This window comes from Pseudorasbora parva, chromosome 21 (assembly GCF_024679245.1).
Source record: "Pseudorasbora parva isolate DD20220531a chromosome 21, ASM2467924v1, whole genome shotgun sequence".
Lineage (NCBI taxonomy): Eukaryota > Metazoa > Chordata > Actinopteri > Cypriniformes > Gobionidae > Pseudorasbora > Pseudorasbora parva.
This window is the reverse complement of record NC_090192.1, coordinates 28,847,333-28,870,781: the sequence shown is the minus strand read 5'-3', so window position 1 is coordinate 28,870,781 and position 23,449 is coordinate 28,847,333. Positions and strand designations below refer to the sequence as shown.

General features: G+C 36.8%; 2 protein-coding genes across 3 annotated transcripts in view; one reads left to right on the top strand and one right to left on the bottom strand.

The window, feature by feature from the left end:
- entpd1 (ectonucleoside triphosphate diphosphohydrolase 1) overlaps window positions 1-4,837 on the top strand; it is a 29,882-nt gene extending 25,045 nt beyond the window's left edge. The window contains exons 5-10 of the mRNA XM_067429744.1: window positions 499-658; window positions 861-1,079; window positions 1,517-1,768; window positions 1,859-1,966; window positions 2,064-2,201; window positions 3,814-4,837. Of these exons, the coding sequence (XP_067285845.1) occupies window positions 499-658; window positions 861-1,079; window positions 1,517-1,768; window positions 1,859-1,966; window positions 2,064-2,201; window positions 3,814-4,023 (1,087 nt within the window). The 3' untranslated portion in view covers window positions 4,024-4,837. The remainder of the gene's footprint in view (window positions 1-498; window positions 659-860; window positions 1,080-1,516; window positions 1,769-1,858; window positions 1,967-2,063; window positions 2,202-3,813) is intronic.
- Window positions 4,838-5,292: 455 nt separating this feature from the next.
- slc35f3a (solute carrier family 35 member F3a) lies at window positions 5,293-22,353 on the bottom strand. 2 transcript variants are annotated; one of them, XM_067429745.1, is made up of 8 exons: window positions 22,033-22,353; window positions 21,441-21,655; window positions 11,976-12,321; window positions 8,277-8,496; window positions 8,035-8,160; window positions 7,712-7,904; window positions 7,518-7,607; window positions 5,293-5,821 (listed from the first exon to the last, which is right to left on the bottom strand). In XM_067429745.1, exons 1-8 carry the CDS (start codon window positions 22,083-22,085, stop codon window positions 5,571-5,573), a joined length of 1,494 nt encoding a protein of 497 aa, XP_067285846.1. In that variant the 5' UTR covers window positions 22,086-22,353; the 3' UTR covers window positions 5,293-5,570. The 2 variants fall into 2 exon arrangements, with proteins under 2 accessions (XP_067285846.1, XP_067285847.1); XM_067429746.1 differs by lacking the exon at window positions 22,033-22,353 and adding an exon at window positions 21,740-21,980.
- Window positions 22,354-23,449: the final 1,096 nt, after the last annotated feature.

Genomic DNA, 23,449 nt, shown 5'->3' with positions numbered 1-23,449 from the left:
CAATAGAGAGTTGCCATGGATACTGTTTCCTATTCAATGACGTTAGCCAGTCATAATAGTGGCAATTTACTAACAAGTCTTAAAGGGATAGATCACCCAAAAATTACAATTCTGAATGAAAATTCAGAACACAAAAAAGAGCGTTCTTCCATATAAAAAAATACTATGGAAGTCAATGGTTATCGACAACTCTCTGGTTACCAACATTCTTCAAAATATATTTGTTTGTGTTTAACAGAAGAAAGAAACTCATACAGGTTTGGAACAGCTTGATGTTGAGTAAATTGAAAAACCACAGAAATCTATTTAATGGAGCTGCCCCTTAAAATTGATAATTTCAGCATAAAGGTTAAATATATATTTTTACTTATTATACATTAACATTATAATTGAATCTCAAGGGACATATTAAAATATTTAAAAAAAATACATGTCATGAAACCTTTAATTAATTGTTTACAGATCAATAACAATTTCAATCATATCTATTTTCTCAAGGATGGAGGACGAAACAGCCTCAGAAAAGGTGCTGGCCTCGGTAGAACGGTCACTGAAGACTTATCCCTTTTCCTATCAAGGAGCTCGTATCATTTCAGGCCAAGAGGAAGGAGCTTTCGGATGGATCACTGTCAATTACCTGAGCGAAAACTTAAATAAGGTATTTTTTTTATCTGGGTTTAGCAACATTTCACATTTGTCATTTTAAATTTTAGTCATTTTTAACCCAAAGTTCTCCTCCACATTGAATTAAAGTGCAGAATATAGTGTGAATTACTCATCTATTATAAGAATGAACATGCAATGAACATGAGAAATGAAACAAACAATTTCAGATGTAAGCTCCTGTGTTTATCTTGCAGCCCACAGGGACTCTTGGAGCTCTGGACCTAGGCGGCGCCTCTACTCAGATAACCTTCGTACCTCAACAGAATATTGAATCAGATGACAATTCTATTGACTTTAGGCTGTACGGAAACGATTATCATCTATACACCCACAGCTTTCTCTGTTACGGCAAGGACCAAGTTCTCAAGATTTCTATGGGCAAGAAATTAGCGTCAACACTTGCTGCTGACAAGGTATGCTTGTCATTGCAATTTGCATATGGTTTATAGCTGTGCGTGCACTTTGTAGTCCTTTCCTAGTCCAGTCTAATTAAAGGCAAAATATATGTAAATTAAAAAAAGTAGGGACTTTAGTATGGTCCCCCTATTACATATTGTATCAAATTTAGTGTTGCATTAAAGCAAAATGTGTACAGAACCATTTTAATGCATTACTGTACATATTTTATGATGCGTACCCTGCAAAGCCATTAAAATGTTTTTTATTGGTGTCGATTCACATACATTTAAATTTACAGCAAACATTTAGGTGCATTTGGCTTCTTTATTTTAGCTTTGGCTGAAGTTAACTATTGTTTTTTTAATGCATATTTTAAGTATAAATATATAGACCACATGTGACTCTAATACTATTGTATCTTATATTCTTGAATTTTTTCTTCTTCCTCAAGACAGGCCCTATTGAGTTAAGGGATCCTTGCTTTCATCCTGGATATAACTTCACCAAGACAGTTCAAAGTGTCTTTGATACCCCTTGTATGGATAAAGCAGACATATCAAATGAACATTTCTCCCATGTGGGTCTGGGGAATTGGTCTCAGTGCCAACAATCAATCAGAAAGGTTTTTAATGTCAGCCATTGTGCTTACTCGAAATGCTCTTTCAGTGGTGTTTTCCAGCCTTCTGTTGATGGACAATTTGGGGTAAGAAACAATGAAGATTGTTTGAATGAATTTGTATGTCTGGATGTTAATCAAAACTATTGTTGATAATCATGCTATATGATGTTCTAGGCTTTTTCTGCTTTTTTCTTTGTGATGGACTTTTTGAATCTGACCAAAGATTCATTAGCCAGTGCAAAGCAGAAGCTGGCAACGTACTGCTCTACTCCATGGAAAAAGGTGAAATGGTTTATTTACTGTCTTTAAAAGATGTTTTAAAACAGTTGCAATTTGTTGGGACAAGATGTCTAAATGTGAACCTGTTTGACTTTTATAGCTTGTAGAAAACCATCCCAAAATAAAAGAGAAGTACCTTTCAGAATACTGCTTTTCTGGAACATACATACTCACTCTTCTGGAAGATGGATACAATTTCACCTCTGAGAACTGGGACGACATCCATTTTATTAAAAAGGTAAGCATGGTGTAAATTTATGTAAAATTATTTCTCCTCACAGAATACGGTGGACTCTTAAAGAATCAGTTCACCAAAAAAATTAAAATTATCCCCTAATTTAAGCACCCTCAGGCCATTCTAGGTGTATATGACTTTCTTCTTTATATTAAATTAGTTATATTAATAATATCCTGGCTCTTTCAAGCTTTATTACAGACCCCCGCACATGAAGTACAAGGGAAAAAAGTTAATAATGCACACTATTTACTATTTACTTCTCTCAATTTGCTAAATAAACTTTTTCCTGCATGTCATGTGTGGGGCTCCGTACTTATAATTAGAGTGACTAGCAACTGAGATTTTGAAGCCCCAAACAAAACATCCTACATCATAAAAGTAATCCATACGGTCCAGGAAGTTTATATAGGCCTTCTGAAGCAAAGCAATGCATTTTTGTAAGAAAAATACCCATATTTATAACTTTATAAACAGTGTTGAGGGTAACTCATTACTTTGAAAAGTAACTAGTAAAATAACACATTTAAAAATTTACAACAAAATATCTGCGTTCATTTTTCAAAAAAGTAACACAAGTGACTTTGTTTTCCCATGTATTGACTGATAGCTCTTTTGTCCCAATGTTGAGACAAAACATAAGTGCAGAGGCGTTGTTTCATGATGGTTCTTGTAGTTCTCTAGACTAAGTGTGAGCATGCATTTACTAATCTCACTTGCACAAAAGAAAAGATTCAGTATTTCTCAAAATGAATAAAAACAGTAAAATGCCAAAACAGAATACTATGCAAACATCCAATAATTAAATGTTAAATAAAACAAATAATGTGGATTTAACCTCACTTTATTGACCAATGCCTTGCTGCTGACCTTTGATGATTGAGTTAAACAAAAATGACTTTAGATTTTTTAGTTTTTATCTCCTGCATCGTATTCTTCCGTTATATAGAATAGCAGCTGAGCTGAAAGGTAAGTCTGAGCTGCGGCCTCTACTTTGCACGTGTGAATTTGCATTTCCTTCAGCCTGAGGCTTATTTCACTTTTGGTGTGAAAGGCTCTTTTACATTTGCTCAAAAATAGAAAAGAAAGCAAGCTAGTCTCAACTAAGCTTACGCTACTCTACATCCATTATAAGAGAACTCGAGAACGCACGGACAGACGTTAATGCAAGCTAGCGATTATGGTTTATAAAGGTATAATTATGGAATTTTTTCTTACAAAAATCCATTGTTTCACCTCAGAAGGCCTTTATCAACCCCCTGGATCCATATGAATTATTTTTATAATGGAAGGATGTTTTTTTGGTTTCAAAATCTTAGTGACTATTCACTCCCATTATAAAGCTTGGAAGAGCCAAGATATTTCTTTTTTTTATATAACTCTGATTGTGTTTGTCTGAAAGAAGACATTTATATACAACTAGGATAGCTTGAAGGTGAGTAAATTATGGGATAATTTACATGTTTGGGTGTACTAACCCTTTAATACACTTTAAAAACATTTAGGTTTAGGTTAAAAAATACAATCAATTTCATATATTTCTATTCTTTTAATACAGAATCACTACTTTTATGTTAAAGTAAAAGTAATTGTGAAAACCACTTTCTCTGTGCAGATAGGAGACAGTGATGCAGGCTGGACATTAGGGTACATGCTTAACCTGACCAACATGATCCCCGCTGAAGCTCCAGACACTCCCCTGATGCCTCATGGGGGATACGTCACATTAATGCTCCTCTTCACATTTTTTATAGTTGTGCTCCTTGTTCTGGCCTACTTGTATTTCCGTCCGTCCTCTAGAAAAGGCCAGAAAGACGTAATTTAGACCGATATTTTGCTGTGGTCTCTTAATACTGAATGTTTATTTCTCCAGAGAGAAAAAAATCATGTTTTGAATTGATCTAAATGTTTTTACATTTCAAATTATTTGGACACCATACCTCATGTGAAGGATAAACAGGTTTTGGGAGAGAGAACGGTAACAGTTCCAATGAAACTGAAGGAACTTCAGACTCTCTTCCCATTCCTTTGTGATTTTTGTGACCACTCAAAGTAAAAATGAAAACAATTAAATAAAAATTCATAAGTACAGGTTTTAGCTTTTAGGGAGCTGGATGAAAGAGGGTTGCTGAGCTTCCTTAAAAGGAAAAGTGCACTGACATTCAATGTATCGTGTGCCTTTAGTTTGTATGAAAGTTCTCCCATGTATGTATAAAGCACACATCTTCTTGTTGCCAGTATCTTTTACCATTTTTTTTTTACTTATTATAAATAAATGTCTGTGAGGTCAAAGGTCTCTAGTCGTTGACCTTCTTTTGCATTATGGTCATATGAGTATCACTGGATATCATTGTTCAAGAAATTGTAAAGTGGAGGGAAATTTTGCTACGTCTGTCATTGCATGCTTTTTATTTTTGCTCTTCTTGTGCTCCCTGTTTCTCGTTTTTTATATGAATAGGTAAAATAATCCTTTGTGCTAAAAATATGTGTTCATGTCTGCTTCTGTAAGGCACATTCTGTATATGAATTTCCTGTATGGCTCTAAAGTTACATGCAAAATTATGTGAGATTTTGTTTTTACATATTTAAATGTTACCTGTAGCAAATTTCTATTAAATTTACAAATGACTGGTTTTGTATATATTATTATTTTTTTAAATAACTGCATTTAAAATATAAATGTTTTGTAACAAATTAACAAATGTCCTTGGTGATTAATAGTACGATCTTAAAAATCTTACTGACACTAATAAATTCTTTCCCCCAGATATATATCTGCTACAATAAACATGGGATATACATTCATTCTTTATTATTGCTACTGAGAGGTAACAAAAATCATCCTTACAAAGGTTTACATTAAGCCTTAATTCCACAGGAATATTTGAACAAGTATTGCCACTGATATAATGTAAGATAATAATCGGAAGAATCTGTGGGTATAGCCTTTCTTACAGATTATATGAGAGGCCATAACACTGTCAAATACATATGCAGAGTATATAGAACCAGTTTGAGATTACAGCTCATATCAGGCGTATGTTATGTTGAAGAGTGTGATGATGTGTCAGCACTGGAGATATTGGCAATATACAAACATATGAAGCAACTATGAAATATTCAAATCTAGATTCACAGTGGTGCTTAAAAATGAAAAATTTCTCATCCCTAACTCTGTAACAGATAAACCAATCAAATCCTAAATCTTTGGGATAGAATTGTTCAATATCTTCTATATCTATAACACCCTCCTTTATGGATCTGTACCAAGCAGGGACTGCCATTGAATTTGATCTGCAATACATCTAAATTGCATCTCATATGTGGAAGATTGATGCCCATATTAAGCTTATGGGATGAAGAAATGCTTAGTCAGTGGACACTGGGAGTAGTTTTGAAGTTGCAGTTCTTGGCTTCTCTTGGCTTGATGTGAAGAGTCTCTGAGTGTTTGTCTCTGGCGCACTCTTGTGGCTCTTCTCGTTTGTACAGCATTGATCGTAACTGTGGAAGGCACTGGTCCCAATCCTCAGGCAGCAACAGCAAAAGGAAGCCCAAACAAATGATGGACACCGCAATGACGCGTACACTGTTGAGCTGGATCTCACACATGTAGCGATCTATGACTGGAGTGCAGAAGATTTATGCTGGTCATTCAGTTATTTTGTTAAAACGTTCAAATAATTTGATGTTGCTACCATTCAAAAGCTTTGAGTCAGTAAGATTTCTCTTTTGGGAAAGAAAGTAATGGGATAGTTCACGCAAAAATGAAAATAGCTTGAGGGTGAGTAAATCATGGGGTAATTTTCATTTTTGTGTGAGCTTTCCCATTAATACTTTTATTTTGCAAGGACGAATTCAGTTGATAAAAAGTAACAGTAACATTTAAAATGTTACAACAGATTTCTGTTTAAATTTCTGTTTAAATTTGAAAAATATAGTTGGAAAAAAACATGAATCTGAATCTTCTTTAAAAATAAAGTTAATCTATGCCTTCATAATATTGGAATCCCAATGCAGCTTATGCGGCATGTTTATTGCTTAGAAGTTTGATTCGGTTTAGCTCTAAGGCCAGAGACACACTGCAAGCGTAGTGTGAGCGTGGCGCTTCTGTTGCGTGTCAGCCGCGGGGCAGCTGCGTGGCGTTTTCACTGTCTTTGGACACCATAGTGTTGCTGCGGCTATTGATGTACAGGGAAGCCCTATACTTCATGTTAAATATAATTATATAGCCTACTGAAGATGTTGGCAGTAGCCTATTGATCATACATATCTATGGTATTGAAGGCAAAATAGGTTACAGGATATTTCGTTCTGTATTGACAGGTTTAATATTTAAAAATCGATAATTATGCTGTTTTTTTTATTATTACAATTAGGTCTATATTTGCATTTATTTTAACCAACAGACTTTCAAACATGAAAATGTAATCTATTAATATAAAATTCTATTTTGCCTGGAAACGCTTCCAACACGGTCGCGTGCTGCGTGAAAAATAGGTGTCTCTTCTATTTCAAGCATGCACGCGTCACGCAGGCAGTGTGCAAGCTCTAACCGGTTAACATAGGAGCCGAAATAAAAACGGACACGCCACGCAGCCGAAACGCCCACAGCACGCTTGGGGTGTGTCCCCGGCCTAAGTAGGCCTGTGTCATGCCAGAATCAAGCCTTGTTCATCTTATGTTCAGGCGGTGTTTCACCACACGCTGATGTCACAGCCTGCCATGGCACATTCTAAGATCGATCGTTTGCTGGGCCTGGCGTCAATAAAAGCTTTTCTTTGACTAAAAAGGACAGTTTCAGCTCTGAAACTTACAGGATATTCTTACATTACCACGACCTTTTATATATCAAAAGCTCAAGGGAAAGCTGATTTCTCAATTCATGACCCCATTAAATTGTTATAGTATTTCACAATATTAATGTTTTTGATCAAATAAATGCAGATTTGATGAGCATAAAATACTTACAAAAACATTTTTTTTTTTTTACGTAGTGAACAGTAGTGTATATTATTATTGTTCTAGACCTGTAAGCCTGCTTTATTCTTGAAACACAAAAGGAAGTAAGTCATAAGCACTATTTTCACATTAATTATATGGAAATCAGCAGCGTTCCACTAAAATACTTATACAGGTTTGACATGAGACTTAAGTAAATAATGACGAAATACTAATATGAACATTCTCAAATTGCACAAATTAGATTTTAAAACAGAAGGAACATTTAAAAAAAAAAAAACGTTTGTTGGACAATATTTAGTAGTACAGGACATAGTACAGGACATACAGTATAACTTATAATAAAAAACAGTAACTCACCTGCGTTGACAGGCACACTGAGGACAACGCCCAGAGAAATCAGAGTAGGAAGCGTTACCAGAACACCAAAATTCAAGAGGAAGTTGAACACTAAGAGGGCAACCAAAGGAAAATCAACATTGATATTCATTTTAAGTGAAGATGGCAATTCAAGTACATAAGAGAAGCTTATGTATTTGTGTCCATCATCTTACCCAGCAGAAGAGCGGACATGCCACAGATGCTTGGCCATGGTAAATCTCTAGGTGAAACAAAGTCCTCTGCCCCCGTGAGAAGCAGGATCAGAGGTACAGCGCTAATGAAGACCAAATTAGCTCCGCCGAGGACTGTGAGATACACAGCTGCTTCACCCAGCTTTGCACTACCCAGAACAAGCTTGAACAGAACCTGCAGAAACATTTACATGTATACATTTCTGTACAACTAAAGAAAGAATGCAATAATTAAATCTTCATTTGCAACAGGTGAATGGTGTACGACGGTCTATAATGTGTTGCTACAGTATATTTTCTCTTACTTTGTATATAGCTGCTGTTGATGCAGACGCAACCACAAGGGAGATGCCAATCACAGAATGGCTGTGGAAACCATCGGCATATGTCATCATAACAATGCCCCCAATGGCTAAAATGGCAGCTACAATCTGTGTTCAGACAGAATACCGGAAAAATGTTTTAAAGTACATTATAATAAATTACACACAACAGTATGGTCGCTATAAAAACATTTCATAAAACAATTTAAACATCATAGACTCACCCGCACTCCCATGAAGCGATCCCGCAGGACAATCCAGGATATTAGGAAGACAAAGGCACGACTACAGCAGAAAAGGGCACAGGCATCAGTGGCGGGGATTCTGCGAAGGCCTTGCAGGTACAGGTAGCTAGTGAGCGTCCACAGCACTCCAAAAGGGGCAACACGAGAGAGCAGCATTCTCAGTGACAGCCCGTCATCTCCCAAGAACTGACAACACTCTCTATGTAAAGCCACACACATGCAGAAAATGTATCATACCATCATTTATCATTCTACAATATGCATTTTTGTAATACAGATTGCCAATTGTTTTGATTGCCAACTGACTGAATGTTTGACGTTTTTGATCTTAAAGGGATAGTTCACCCAAAATGTTTAATTCTGTTATTAATTACTCGACCTTCATTCATCTTTGGAACACAAATTAAGATATTTTTGATGAAATCCAAAAGCTTTCTGACCCCTCCATTGACAGAAATTGAATTGCAGTTCAATTTAATTACCACTTTCAATGCCCAGAAAGATAGTAAAGACATCATTAAAATAGTCCATGTGACTCCAGTGGTTTAACCCAGGGGTGGTAAGTAATCAAGTAAAAATACTTTGATACTTTACTTAAGTTTTTTTTTCGGGGATCTGTACTTTACTTGAGTATATTTTATTTGCATCTACTTTTACTCTTACTCCACTGCAATATTAAAGGCAAAGTTTACTTTTTACTCTAATACATTTCCCCATGCCCGCTCCAAGTATTAAGTATTTATTACACTTGATTTCCAAACCGGTGTGGTCGGTCATGGATGATCCAGTCGGGTATAGACTTGGAAAAGCTGACAAGTCAGGTTTGCCACACTCACGTTAGCTCAGTGTTTCCCAAACTTTTTTTTTTTGCGGCACACAATTTACTATGAAAACATCAGTAACATTTTACAATACAGGTGCACTATTATAATTCATGCCTAACTAATGCACAGATAATCATGAGTTAATGTATTACTAATGAAGAACTAAACCATTTATTAATGATTACTGCATCAGCAACTAATGAACATTATGATTAATAGATTAAGCAATATATGAATTGCCATTGACATCATTAAAACCCTAATAACATATTACATTAACTTATAATGTAAATTCATGTATTCAAAGCCATGCATTCCGACTCTCAGTTGTCTGTTTAATTCATCATTAATCATAACAATTGGCAAAATTATAGTATGACTTTACTTGTTGAGGCACATGACTATTCACTCTCCCTCCACTGTATTGTTACGTAATATGTCATTGTGGTTATGGCTTTTGAATTAATTTTGAATTAGTTAATAGTATCTTGCTCCTCATCTGTTTGATGGAGCTAATGTTATGGAACATGTCTATTTTAAGTTTAACCCCTATATTGCATTAAGGTGCTTCATTGTCTCCTATTAATTGCAAATTTAACAATCTTAATTGCAGTATCTAATCTTATCATTTGTTCAATTAAAGCATTGCATATCAGTCCCAAAAGATTTTATCTGCTTAATTATTGATATTTACAGTTAATTTGAATATTTACTTTTTACTTTCGGTACTTGAGTACGTTTTAAATCTGATACTTTTGTACTTTTACTCAAGTGATGTTTGAATTGAGGACTTTCTACTTTTACTGGAGTATTTTTTTATTTAGGTATATATACTTTCCCTCGAGTATAACTTTTGAGTACTTTTACCACCTCTGGTTTAACCATCATTTTATGAAGCGATGAGAATACTTTTTGTGCACAAAAAAACAAACAAAAGTAACTACTTTTTTCAACAATTTCTTCAAATCTTTGTCAGCCTCTTACACTGTTGACTTTTGTCAGCTCCTGCATCAGTATCACACGCATGCGTCGTTGTGCTCATGTGAACAGTATCAGACAATGGTAAGCCTGCATGCTGGTGTAGCTCTGACGTGACTCTGAAGTGCTGCACTGTATTTACTATGTCAACAGCATAGGAGAATATTGAAAGTTGTTATTTTTGTGGGGTTTTTTGCACACAAAAACTATTCTTGTTGCTTCATAAAATTACTTTTTTCTTTATTTCTTTCTTTCTGTAATTTACAGAAAATTCCACAATCAATAAGACAAAAGTTTTAAAATAAAATAACCAAAGAAATAACCAAAAAAAAAAAATACATACACAAAAAAGGTATAGGCAGAAGCCACTGCTTATTATGCCTATCCTTTATAATATTTCTCTAATGAGCGTCATTCTTTTTTTTCTTTTCCAGTGGTTTGAACCACTGGAGTCACATGGACTAATTTATGGATGTCTTTCCTACCTTTCTAGACCCTGAAAGTGGTAATTAATTAGCTCTCTATGAAGGGGTCAGAGAGCGCTGAGAATTCATCAAAAATATCTTCATTTGTGCTCTGAAGATAAACAAGGGTCTTATGGGTTTGGAATGACCTGAGGGTGAGTAATTATTGACATAATTTTTATTTTTGGGGTAAACTCTTTAAAAGATGTTTGATCCAAAATATTACCCCTAATTGCTTAAAAAAAAGATGCATTGTGATTTTGTACAATAATCACACTTTTTTTTTTAGTTTAAATAAATAATTTAAACCACCATTCAAAAAGTTTGGGGTCAGCAAGACTTTTCTCCCCATTTTTAAAAGCATTAATATTTAAGGATGCATTAAATAAATAAATGAAACAAAATGCTGATCTTTGACCTTTTTATTAATCAAAGACTGATTTTTAAAAATCATGGTTTCATGGTTAAAAAATATAATGCAGTACAACTGTTTTCAACATTGATAGTAATCCGAAATGTTTTTTTTTTTAGCATCAAATCAGCATATTAGAATAATTTCTGATGGAACATGTAACCATGAAGACTAGACTTATGGCTGCTGCAAATGTTTTATTATATTAAAATGTATGTAAAAAAGTATTTAAATTCAAAACTATTTTAAATTGTAATACTATTTTATGCATTTCATCTAATCACATCTATTTTAAATTGTAATCATGTAATACCATATTAAAAACAAAAATCTTACTGTCTCTAGTAAGCAAAGCTTTTATTTCTAATAATGCTGTAACATGTATTATATTAAAATTAACCATTATTAAATTACTGCTGTAAATTGCTGAAATTTGTGAAGGAAAATATTTGTGTAACATTAACCAACATCAGGCGAGGAAAGTCATTTAAGAGGTGGAGCAAGTTATTACATTTTTAAGATTACAAAGACAAATACTGAACACCGATGAACGCAACAAAATGTGCACATTAAGAACATAGTAATAAATAGATTTTGATTTCATGATGACTTTAAGAATGAGAACAAGTGATAAAACCAACTATCCTAGAAACTCTGGTTTTGTTCAATTATACCCACTTCCAAAAGTGCTGCTCAGTACAAAAGACTAAACCTTTTAAAAAAAATATTGTGCTGAACTCATGAAAAGGACAAAAATGCCAGGGGACATTGTTAAGAAAATGAGGTTAAGGTCAAGTCCTCTATCTGAGCAGCCTAGCCCAAAAGAACTGCAAAGTCAACAGTCACTCTGCTTCTGCAAGCCAAATTGAGTTGTCTGCATAAATCCAAACTATTACACAGTGCAGCACTTTTGCAAAGTTTCATTTTGAAACACATTGAAGCTTCGCAGACCACAGAATCTTAAAGATCTTCTTGCATGAAAGGAAACAACCCGTCTCACCTGAAGCGCTGTCTGGGGGTCTGTCTGTCTTTGCTACAGCACAGGTGACCCAGGTAGTAAAGAGGGAAGATGGCACAGTTCCAGGAGGTGGAGAACCAAGTGAGGGAGAATGGGATATTCAAGTGTCTGACGGTTATTTTGGCCAACTGAGTGCAGCCTGACCAAGACGCGCAGATGCAGATCACCATAGCGACGCCCCACAGTGCTCTGCGCAGGTGGACGGCAGTCATACACAAACAGCAGCGGAGCCTCTGAAGCCTGTTCTGGCAATCTGATCTGACTGTTTCTGTAGCAGAATGGCCATCTACCTTCACTTCCACCTTCTCACTGCTGGACTGGTCCTCCTCTGCAGATACAGACAACATAATTGCATAATACAAAGACATAAGAATAGCCACAGGCATTTAACTGTACTGTACTGCCAACTCTTTTCTTAAAGCAATAAACTTTAATGCATTAGTCTAGAATACACTTGTATCAAATCAAGTAATGTTTCAACATAAACCTGAAACTTGACACCAGGAAATCAAGCAGTTTGAGGTCGGTGAATAAAAAATAAAAATAAAAATAAAAGTAGCTTCTAATGCCCTCCAAGGCTGCATTTATTTGATTAAAAATAAGATATAAAATATTACAGTTTAAAGTACAGTTTTCTTTTAATACATTTTAAAATGCATTTTATTTCTGTGATCAAATTTTCATCAGCCGTAATCATGTCCTTCAGAAATCATTCTAGTATGATGATGTGTTATTCAAGAAACATTAATTATCGATGTTGAAAACAATTGTGCTGCGTAAGGATTCTTTGATGAAAAAAATGTTTAAAAAAGCATTTATTTAGAATATAAGTCTTTTGGAACATTATAAATGCATTTACAGCCACTTTAGATCAATTTAATGCGTCTTTGAATATATATTACTGTGTTAGGTCATACTGTAAATATATTTATTTATTTATTTATTTATTTACCTTTATTTTACCAGGAAGTCTCATTGAGATTGAAATTGATATAAAGTTACAATTGCGAGACAAAGAGTTGCAGTTATAAGAAACTGTATAGTCACACCTGTAAGATTAAAATTACAATAGTAAGAAAAACTTGGATGGAAATGGCCCTCCATATTTGTAGCATTAAGTCAATTGCAACAGAAATGATTTCTGACCTGTCCTTAGGCTTTTCTTTTAAGTAAGACATGATTATAACACATTATTAAAACAAGATACAACAACAGCCAGCAAGACACCATAAACAAGTTCATCAAAAGTATTGCTGTCCATGGAAATGTAGAAAAGCATTTAAGTGTATTACAAGGCATCTAATTTCTCCTCCATACTTGTGTCCTAATGGCCTGTAGTAAGACATTTAGTATGTACTGTCCAGAACCGTCCCCAAGTAACAGTCAGTCGACAGAACGAATGTGACCCCTGAATATCATAACCACACAACTGACCAAAGTCTGGGATAGACCATGTGATACGAGTCCCAGCTCGGAGCGGCACACATTGTCTACAATGTACAAAATGTACATTTTATGTTATCTGCTTACCCCAGGATATACCCCAGGATAAGATGTAGGTGTGTTTGCTTCTTCAGTAGAACACAAATTAAGATATTTAACTCCAACTGTTGCTCATATAACTGTTACTCATGCCAGTGGGGTGTTTATGAGAGTCACTATCAGAATTAAAAACACATAGACATACAAACCCATATTAAAGTCTGTGGCTCGTGACAATACATTGATGTCTTAAGACACGAAACGATTGGTTTCTGTGAGAAACCAAAAAAGATTTATGTGGGGTTTTTTACCTCATATAGCAGACAAATCTCATCTAACATTCCCAACACCATTACTTCCGCCGAAGAAGGTCAAAACCCGGCACGATCATATATACACTCACCTAAATGATTATTAGGAACACCTATTCAATTTCTCATTAATGCAATTATCTAACCAACCGATCACATGGAAGTTGCTTTAATGCATTTAGGAGTGTGGTCCTGGTCAAGACAATCCCCTGAACTCCAAACTGAATGTCAGAATGGGAAAGAAAGGTGATTTAAGCAATTTTGAGCATGGCATGGTTGTTGGTGCCAGACGGGCAAGTCTGAGTATTTCACAATCTGCTCAGTTACAAAGTTTTTGACCCACAACCATTTCTAGAGTTTACAAAGAATAGTGTGAAAAGGGAAAAACATCCAGTATGCAGCAGTCCTGTGGGTGAAAATGCCTTGTTGATGCTGGAGGTCAGAGGAGAATGGGCCGACTGATTCAAGCTGATAGAAGAGCAACTTTGCCTGAAAAAACCATATGTTACAACCGAGGTATGCAGCAAAGCATTTGTGAAGCCACAACACGCACAACCTTGAGGCGGATCGGCAACTCCAGCAGAAGACCCCACCGGGTACCACTCATACCCACTACATATAGGAAAAAGAGGCTACAATTTGCACAAGCTCACCAAAATTGAACAGTTGAAGACTGGAAAATTTTTGCCTGGTCTGATGAGTCTTGATTTCTGTTGAGACATTCAGTTGGTAGAGTCAAAAATCTTTATTTGTGTTCTACTGAAGAAACAAACACACCTACATTTTGAATGCCCTGGTGGTAAGCAGATGAAAATCAAATTTTAATTTTTGGGTGCCAAAGTACATTGGCAATCTACTCTATGAACTATAATAACATGATGAAGAGCCCAACTACCATTGTGCCATGTCACCCCTTGTTTTTTTCGGCACCCATGTTAAAAGATTAGAGCATTCACACAGTTTACTAATAATACTCACCGTTAATAATCACACAAATTATTAAACCCAGAGGCATATTAAGGTTACTTTTATCATGTAAGCTACCTATACAACATGTTATATGCATGTGTTTTTGAGACAAATGAGAAAACGGTCGCATTGACAGCATTTATGCTTCCCATCATAAATCACGAGAATGACAGTGTCGGAGGAGAACGAGCCGCGGTTCATCTGCGCGAGATGAATGATGCACAACAGCGCGCGGCTCCCGCTCTCCATACGCACTGCTCCTGCCCTGCCAACGCACTGCTTGCGCGTGCAGTGTGAAACCAGCGTTAGAGGACACTGACATATTAGATAACCAACATCATCCCCCTCGATCTGCCACAGAATGGTCCGTGCTTTTTTCCTCTCCGTTTTATGCAATATAGCTACTTATGTAACTAGCATAAACATAGTCAAATAAAGTTAGGCTAGCAATAAATAACATAGAATAAAGTGTATTTTGCCACTTTATAGTCACATATCAAACTAAAAGATATAATACAGATATTACAGATATAATATATACAGGTTTACAGATATAATAGTTGAAATCAATTGTCTAAGGAATCATATTGATGTAATTCATATAAACAAAACAAAATCACATTAGAGGGTTGCAGGATTTAGTTACTGTGGACTAAAATAACGTGTCTGCTGTAATTATAACACAAGCACACAAGGAAACTTACACTCATTGGTGGGCATGTAACGTTATTGCGGATCATGCCGCCACCGGCTGTCAGCGGGACGGGAGGATGAAAGCGGGAGATAGTCGGTTCAGCCTCATTCACCAGTAACAGTAGATTATCAGTGAATCCCAGTTGTCTCAGACGAAAGTTTATAAAACTATCCTGTGTAAAATGATCACTACAGAGGCGATCCTCAGCTCTCCTTCAAAGTGGCTCTTCATAAAATGAATCCACCGCTTCTTGATAAGATCATTTTTCGGAAATTTAAATAAGGACGAACTGTTTTGTAAGTGACTACATCCAGGTAACGCATTTCCGCGACGAAGGCATAGCTAGCTAGCAAACTGTAGGCTATAGTAACTAATAGTACTTGCGATTGAGCAGCAAACTGATGCGAATGTGCTCAGTTATGAGCCTCAGTGCGTCATCAACATTAGGGGCGGGGCCGGGCTCAGACGGTCCAGTGCGTCATCGAGCCACTGTTTTAACCCCATCTAGAAAATCCGGAGCAAAGCAAAAACTGTTTAACGGTCTAACTCCACAATTTAGTACTTCACAGTTCACAGTCTTTGCAATGTGTTTTAGCAATACATTTCTAACATTTATAATGTGTTTAGAATTTTTTCATAGAATTGCCTTAACAGGGACTTGGCAGCTTAAAGGGTTAGTTCACCCAAAAATAATATCATTAATGACTCACGCAAATGTCGTTTCTGTATGGACTACTTTGATGATATTTTTATTAGCTTTCTGGACATGGACAGTAAAGTGTGCATAGACTGCATATGCTCTGGGACTAAAATATAAAATATCTTAAACTGTGTTCCGAAGATGAACGGAGGTCTTACGGGTGAGGAACGACATTAGGGTGAGTCATTAATGACATCAATTACATTTTTGGGTGAACTAACCCTTTAAGGTCTCAACTGCTTGAGGGTGAATATAAGAAGCTGCTGTGGTGAATTTCATTGAGTGCAGGAGAGGGTAGAGTTAACTGTGCAACAAAGACATGACAGTGTTTGGAGTATTTAGTTAACTAAATACTTACATTTCTGTTAATTTGCCAAGGTAGCATTTTTCATTTAGTTTAACTTGATGTACTAAAATAACTAAAACAAAAAAAATATATAATAATAAAATCTAATAAGACAAACAGTGTATTAAAAAGACAAAAACACACAACTAAGTTACTAAAATTTGAACTATAACCAAAATATAAAAAAAGCTATGACGCAGTCAGTGGAGGAATGGAAATGAGAATTGAGAGAGACCTCATCTGCCCCTGATGACTCAGCAAATCTGGGCTCTGACTCAGTTACCTTCTCATGGAAAGTAGAATCATTGCCAGAGCAGCACATCGTAACTCTCAAATACAGCAAGATACATCAGGGGTCCAATTCGCTAAACAGATTTTTCAGAATAAAATTTCATAAAAATTGGATTTTGTTTTTATTGAGTACTATATATACACACTACAAAGTAATTGAAAGTTGTCTACCAATGATTCAGCAGTTTTTCAAATGGATGATACATTTTGTTGCTTGTGCCTGTGTCAACAGTATTCTTAAGAAGTGATGAAATGTTTGTGTGTGGGGTATGCAGAGGTGTGAAGTAGGACTCTGATTGATGTGTTTGTTTACCCCATACAGCATAGTTGTTCACCTCTCGTGTAAAAAAACATCTATCAAACTCATAGACTGGACAAACAGCTGAAATGCAAAAAGATCCCGGCTTGAACCTTTAAGCTTGAACCTACTTTTAAGGACTGCATAATGCATATATAAGTCATAAAATGTAATAGAGGTGAATTCAGGGTGATTGGGACACTTTTTTAATTGGGATTACTTTAATTGGGATGATCTCAATGGCAAAAAATGCCTCAATCACCCTGAATTCACTGTATAATTCATGGGTACCGAAGACATCTTTTCCGCCATTCTCACCGCCGTTTTTTGTGTCCGATATGGCAATTAACACAGCGCATTTTAGATGAGACAATTTGAGAAACAGAATCGATATTTGGAAAAAACTTTTGTTGGTTGTGATCCTTATTTATTACTTCCAACTGTGTTTTGTCCCTTAAAATCTGCGACACCAGCTTACTTTTCTTAACATTTCTACAGTAGCGCCCCTGAGAATAAGGTGGATATATCTTAACAATCCATCACCGTACACCAGAAAAAGTGCTACCAAAAAATCTACTGCCTAAACATTAAAATAAAATAAAATAAAATAAAATAAAATAAAATAAAATAAAATAAAATAAAATAAAATAAAATAAAATAAAATAAAATACCTAAATGCCAACATATTGTTGTACAACAACATATACTTAGGCTACATATAAAGGAACAACATGCATGTGCCGCGGAATGGCATTATTCTTCAACCGGCCGGCTGTGTTGTGTCTTTGTAAGTTAGTCAAGTGTTCGCTGCAAATTTATACAATTCGGAAAGGCACAAACACGAACAATTTCATCTTCACTCATGAGCCCGATCAGATCATCACTCTAGTGATGTCCGGTCATGAACGAATCGCTCTTTTTAGTGAACCGGGCGAACCAGTTCACCAAATCGGACTGAATCGTTCTAAACGGTTCGCGTCTCAAATCAGCGCTGATCGCACACATTATTTTAGTTACTCACTTTCTGACATGAGTGACAGTCCCTCCGAATAGAAATAAACTAATGTCTTGAATAATATGTTGTAACTCCAACCGTTCACTGAACTGAGACATGTTTTGCTGAGAGATCTGATGAACTCACGAGCCACTGATACTGAGCATGCGCGAGTAACTGAACGAGCGGTCCTATCCTCAGGATCAGCAGTACAGAATCGAAAACTGTTTCTCTCGGTCACGTTCAATACTGAGAACCGTCGAGCCGATGAGCAGAGCCTCTTCATACACACGACGCTCTTCCCCACTGGACTGTTTTTCCGTCTACTGCAGGACTTCAGCGCGAGACACAGCTAGCCGCCTAAAACAGGTGAATTTAAACAATGGCTAAGTGGCTTAACGCATCTCGTTGTCATGTAAGAGACCTGTTCATGTTGGACAGACATTTTAATTGCATTTTGTGTCTGTTAAGAGGCCCATAGACACTCTTTACGTGAATGCCCCCAAAGCTGCCATTTTAGCTGAGTGGGGGCTCTGGGCATTCACTGTAATAACTCCTTGTTGCAAGCACCAATCCGGTTCGTTTTTTTCTTCTTCTATAGACTGTACTCACAAAGATATAACGATCAAGATAAACTTAAAAATTCGCCGGAGTTGTCCTTTAAGAGATCTTATAAGACTGGACACAAAAATGGCGGTGATTAAGTACAGTGACGTCACATGGTCTGCATGAATAAAGTATTACTATTTTGTTTCTCTACATAGGACAAGTTAAGGAAAAAAAATATATAATTGTTGCTATATGAATTATATAGTATTACCCTTACAGTTCTACAAAAGGATAGCGTGATAGTCTTTTCTTCACTATTGTGATGTTATCCGAGTGAAATGGCTTCTCGAACAAGCAAAATATAGTTTAAAAGGTCATGTTTTTTTCTGTAAAAAGCCTCTCTTTCAATCTTTTTTTCTTTCTGTCTTCTTTTTTCCCTTTAGTTTAACCAAATATGTATGGTTATATGTAGCTTGACAACCCAGACCCACATCAAGATGTTTGGTCTGGAAACTCACAATTGACGGCTCAATCTGAGGGGCAGGATAAACGGTTGTCTTTCAAACTCCCTCTACACGCGATAGGATAGCGCAACCACCAACCAGAGCAAAGAAGGTGAAACAGAGCTCGTTGATAGATTAAACATTCGCCGTATCCGGTCAGCAAAACTCCGAACTCCGAATAACTTCAGTACCGTACTTTGTTCTTTTCTCAGAGAAAAGCTTAACTCCAAGTCTTCCAGAGTCACGGTCAAAGCTGATTCGAAAGACCGCCGTTCGCCAGTTTCTGTGTTTACTAGAAGCACGCAAACGCAACTCGCCCGTCGTCATTATGGCCCCGCCCACCAACTCTATACACGATGTGATTGGCCCGGCAAGGCGATTACAGCTCAGAAGGGTATTGAGAGTTGCTAGACTACACTCGCGGGCAGATTAAATTTGCTGCCGCTAGGGTGCATCTAGATTAGATAGATTTCTGTACTCTTTAATGCAAATTATATTTTATTAAAATTAAAAAAATAAAAATTAAAAAACATTGCGTAAAATTGAAGGACTTTATTTTGTCCATTTGGAACTGTTTGGATAGCCTGGCTCTGCCCTCCTACGTACTTCCGCTCAATTTTCATTTTCCTTCAGTACTACGTCTGGGACTGCTGTGTAGTCTTAGGTTTTTTCCGAACAAATTTTTACCGGTCCAATCAGCGAACAGAGGGAGTGGCTGAGAACGATGACGTTGATGTCGTGCGCTAGTTTGAGATGTAGTTCAGTAATGGCGGCGGAAAAAGATGCAAACTAAACCATTCATTGCATTGTGGCACCGCTGCCGAATATCCAGAAGTTAAAGCCGGAGCAATAACAGTCATTGCTGGGGTTTGTTGGTGGCCCTCCAACAGGGTAAATTCAGGAAAAGTTTGATTTTCCAGCTCGCTCCGTTAGTGATGAAGGAGTTGCTGAAGCTATTCAGACGGTAACTGTTTCTCGTGGGGTCGGAAGGTATTGCCATCATTTAATTTACAGGGACTGGTCAGTTATTTTATTGCCGTCCGTCTCACCACCCGTGGAAAAATCCCCGGCCGAGTTACCTACTGCTTTTGACAAACGCAAGGTCATGTTGATGTAACAGCTGTCCGAATCCACATCTCTTGAGTTTTCATCAATATATCACTTCAAAATTCACTGTTTGCAATCAGTTTTGACCACTGCAGAACACCATACGGTTGCTTTGCTGTTATTAGGATGCATTTATAGACTTGTATTTCCTTAAAATGCTGGCAAGTATTTAGAAGAGCAATATATTTCATCACCGCTCAAACAAATTAAAATAAAAGCACTTAAACATTTGAATCGGTCCGTTATTTATAGCAGCATTTATTATCATACCAAGCATATGACATTTTATTTACAGCATAAAATGATGTTACGGACCACGTGAGCGCCGCGTTCCCGAACACAAAGCTCTCCTCTCCACCGTGGCGTGAATAAATCACAATCCGAATGCACGAGTTTTAGGTTTTATCCTATAGTTTTATTACTGAGGTGGCATGCACATGTCACATGTGCACTTTTATTTTGTCGGATTTCCATGAGTGAAACAGGGCGAAGTGCGCATGACATACGTCACAACCAAACATTAGCGATTGGTTATGGCAGATCCAGAGTGGCTCAGGGCAGATCCAATAGTTTTAAACCTCAACAGGGTGCCCGCCTTCGCGGAAATAAACCCTTGTCAATGGAGAGTGGCCAGACTCTATGTACAAATGAAATGTACGAGAGTCTGGTAAAACCAGGCTACTGTTTGGATGGTTGCGGCTTGCTATTGCTGTGATCTCATGTGAGTGACAGTGGTTGTCCCGCCCCCACACCAGTAAACACATCCATCATCAGAAAGAAGATATAATTGAAAGAGGGAGGAGTTATTTTGATTGCACAAAACTAGGATAAGGGATTTAGCCAGGATATCTTGGTGATCTTGTCATCTGTATGCAAAATTTAGTACACCGCTGTCTTGAAGGCACACTCACACCACTAAAAATAACGATAACGAAAGATAACTGCATATTAGTGGACAAATGGTGCCAGGATCACTAAGATATCCCAGCTTAATCCCTTATCCTAGTTTTGTGCAATAGGCCCCAGATGACCCATCCCATGACTAATAATAACAATGCTCACAGATACATTATTTATAATAAATACTACAATATTCCATAAAAAAGAACTGTCTATTCAAAGTTCCCTGGATACTTTAATTTTGTATTTATTTTGTTACCTTTAACTAATAAACACACGCATAAATCAAGTGTACTACGTTACCTCTGACAGACCCGTTCCAGGGCACATAGCCATAGTAACCAGTGATCCTCAGAATCCGCTCTTCTATGGATGCGTTGTTGATGTACTCGACCGATCTCGACGACTTCAGTTCTTCATTTAGTTCTTCATCAGTGACGAGGGATTTCAGCTGTCTGATCTGAGGACTGATATCTGACAAGCGGCGCGGACTCATGTCTGAAGGCTTTATCATTCCCCTGAAGTTAAAGAAGAGACATCAGACAACAGTGGGTCTCAGCTGAAATGCAGAGCTTAGAAGAACACAACGCTTGTAAACACACCGTCAACACTGCAAATTTGAGGCACGACACAACGCAATACGACAAAAAGCTGCCAATCAATGAAACTGTACAAAACTGCGAGCGCGCGCGTTCGACAGGCAGAACTTGCATTTGCACTGAACTGCTGTCTTAAACAGACAATTGTGTAAACTTGTTTTTGGTACATATCATTACAAGATAGACGAATTTGTTCAAAAGTCTGAGGATGAATGTATTTATAGTCAATGAGCGGTTCGTGCGCACGCGCTTAATTTAAAGCCTCTCATATTTATTTGCCAAGAAATGTAACTCACTCTGAGACTGAGACAGAGAAGTTCTGTTTCATTCGGCACTCTGAGGAGCCCATTTTAAGAAGTATTTAGCGTTTAGAAATCGTAATTGTTCCGGGTAGATAGTCAAAAGGAGATCCATAGCATTGAGCTGGAGCTTCGCTGCTGTATAAAGACACGACCACCTGTGAACGCAGTGCGCCTGCGCGGACCCAAAATATGATAGATGTACCCATGATACCCATATGAGCTTCCAATAATGTTAAATTTTTTATTGACGATTTTACTCTTGTGGACCACCAATGAACTCTCTTAAAACACACTTTTCAGACTCGCACTAGTCTACACTGAAGAAAAAAGAAAGAAAAAGATGATCATTTTCTGCCAGGACATCCAGTAATTTTACGGAAATGTCTGTTAACCCTGAAAACACAACCTGATGCAGAGAGAGCGTAACAAATTAAAAAGAAAACATTGGAAAATCCCTTACCGCTATGGATCTCCTTTTTACTATCCCTGAACATTCACAAGTTTTTTTGTTTTTTTTTTGTTTTTTTGTTTTGTTTTTTGCAGTGTAGCTAATTTAGACCAATTTGGTCACTAAGAGAATTAGCACCAGCTATAAATTATATGCTGCGCATCATTTGCAGTACTTGTATTGTAGCTATGTCTGTTTGCATTTCTCCTTAATTCTCCTAAATGTTTAAATAGGCTAAATAAATACAAAATAAACAAAAAATAAAAATTAGTTTAGTGACCAACTAACCTGGGGGGCTAGACTAGACTTTTTAATGTCACTGTTCGCGTTTTACACAATAATTTGTGGAAATATGTGTTGTTCTTGTGTCTTGCTTCAGTGTATTAAGGTGAACAGCTATATTGCAGCAAACACAGCAGCCCAGCACAGCCCATCTGTCTGGCACAGCAGAGATGCCAGTGCATGGCAGGGGGAAACGAAGAAAACTGGCCAAGAGTAGACGTGCAAGGAAGTGGCTCTTTTAGGGTGGTAAGTTACCCAGGAAGACAACATTGCAAGCAAAGCTTGTTTTCCCATCCACAAAGTTTTAGATCTCAACTCTTAATAATGTTTTTTTTTTTTACATTTCAGAAGATATGTGTAAGGTAACTGCCCATGCAAAACTGCCACAAATGCCACAATTCTAGGGTGTCACTGGTGGTTACCAGGGTGTTGCTATGCAGCTGCTAAATCATTCTAAATGGTTATACGCATATGTTTTGTGTTACTATGGTCTCCACATACAACTTGGATCAATTTAGCCTAATGTCTGTTTAATCCTCCAGTGTGAATCTATGAGGTTTTTTACTCCCATTTTATTGTCCACCAGATAAAAATCTTAAATCTGATTTGCCAAGAAAAGTGCATGTCACAGCAACCTATACATGTAACGCAAATGTTGAATACAAAAAGTTCAGTCTTTCA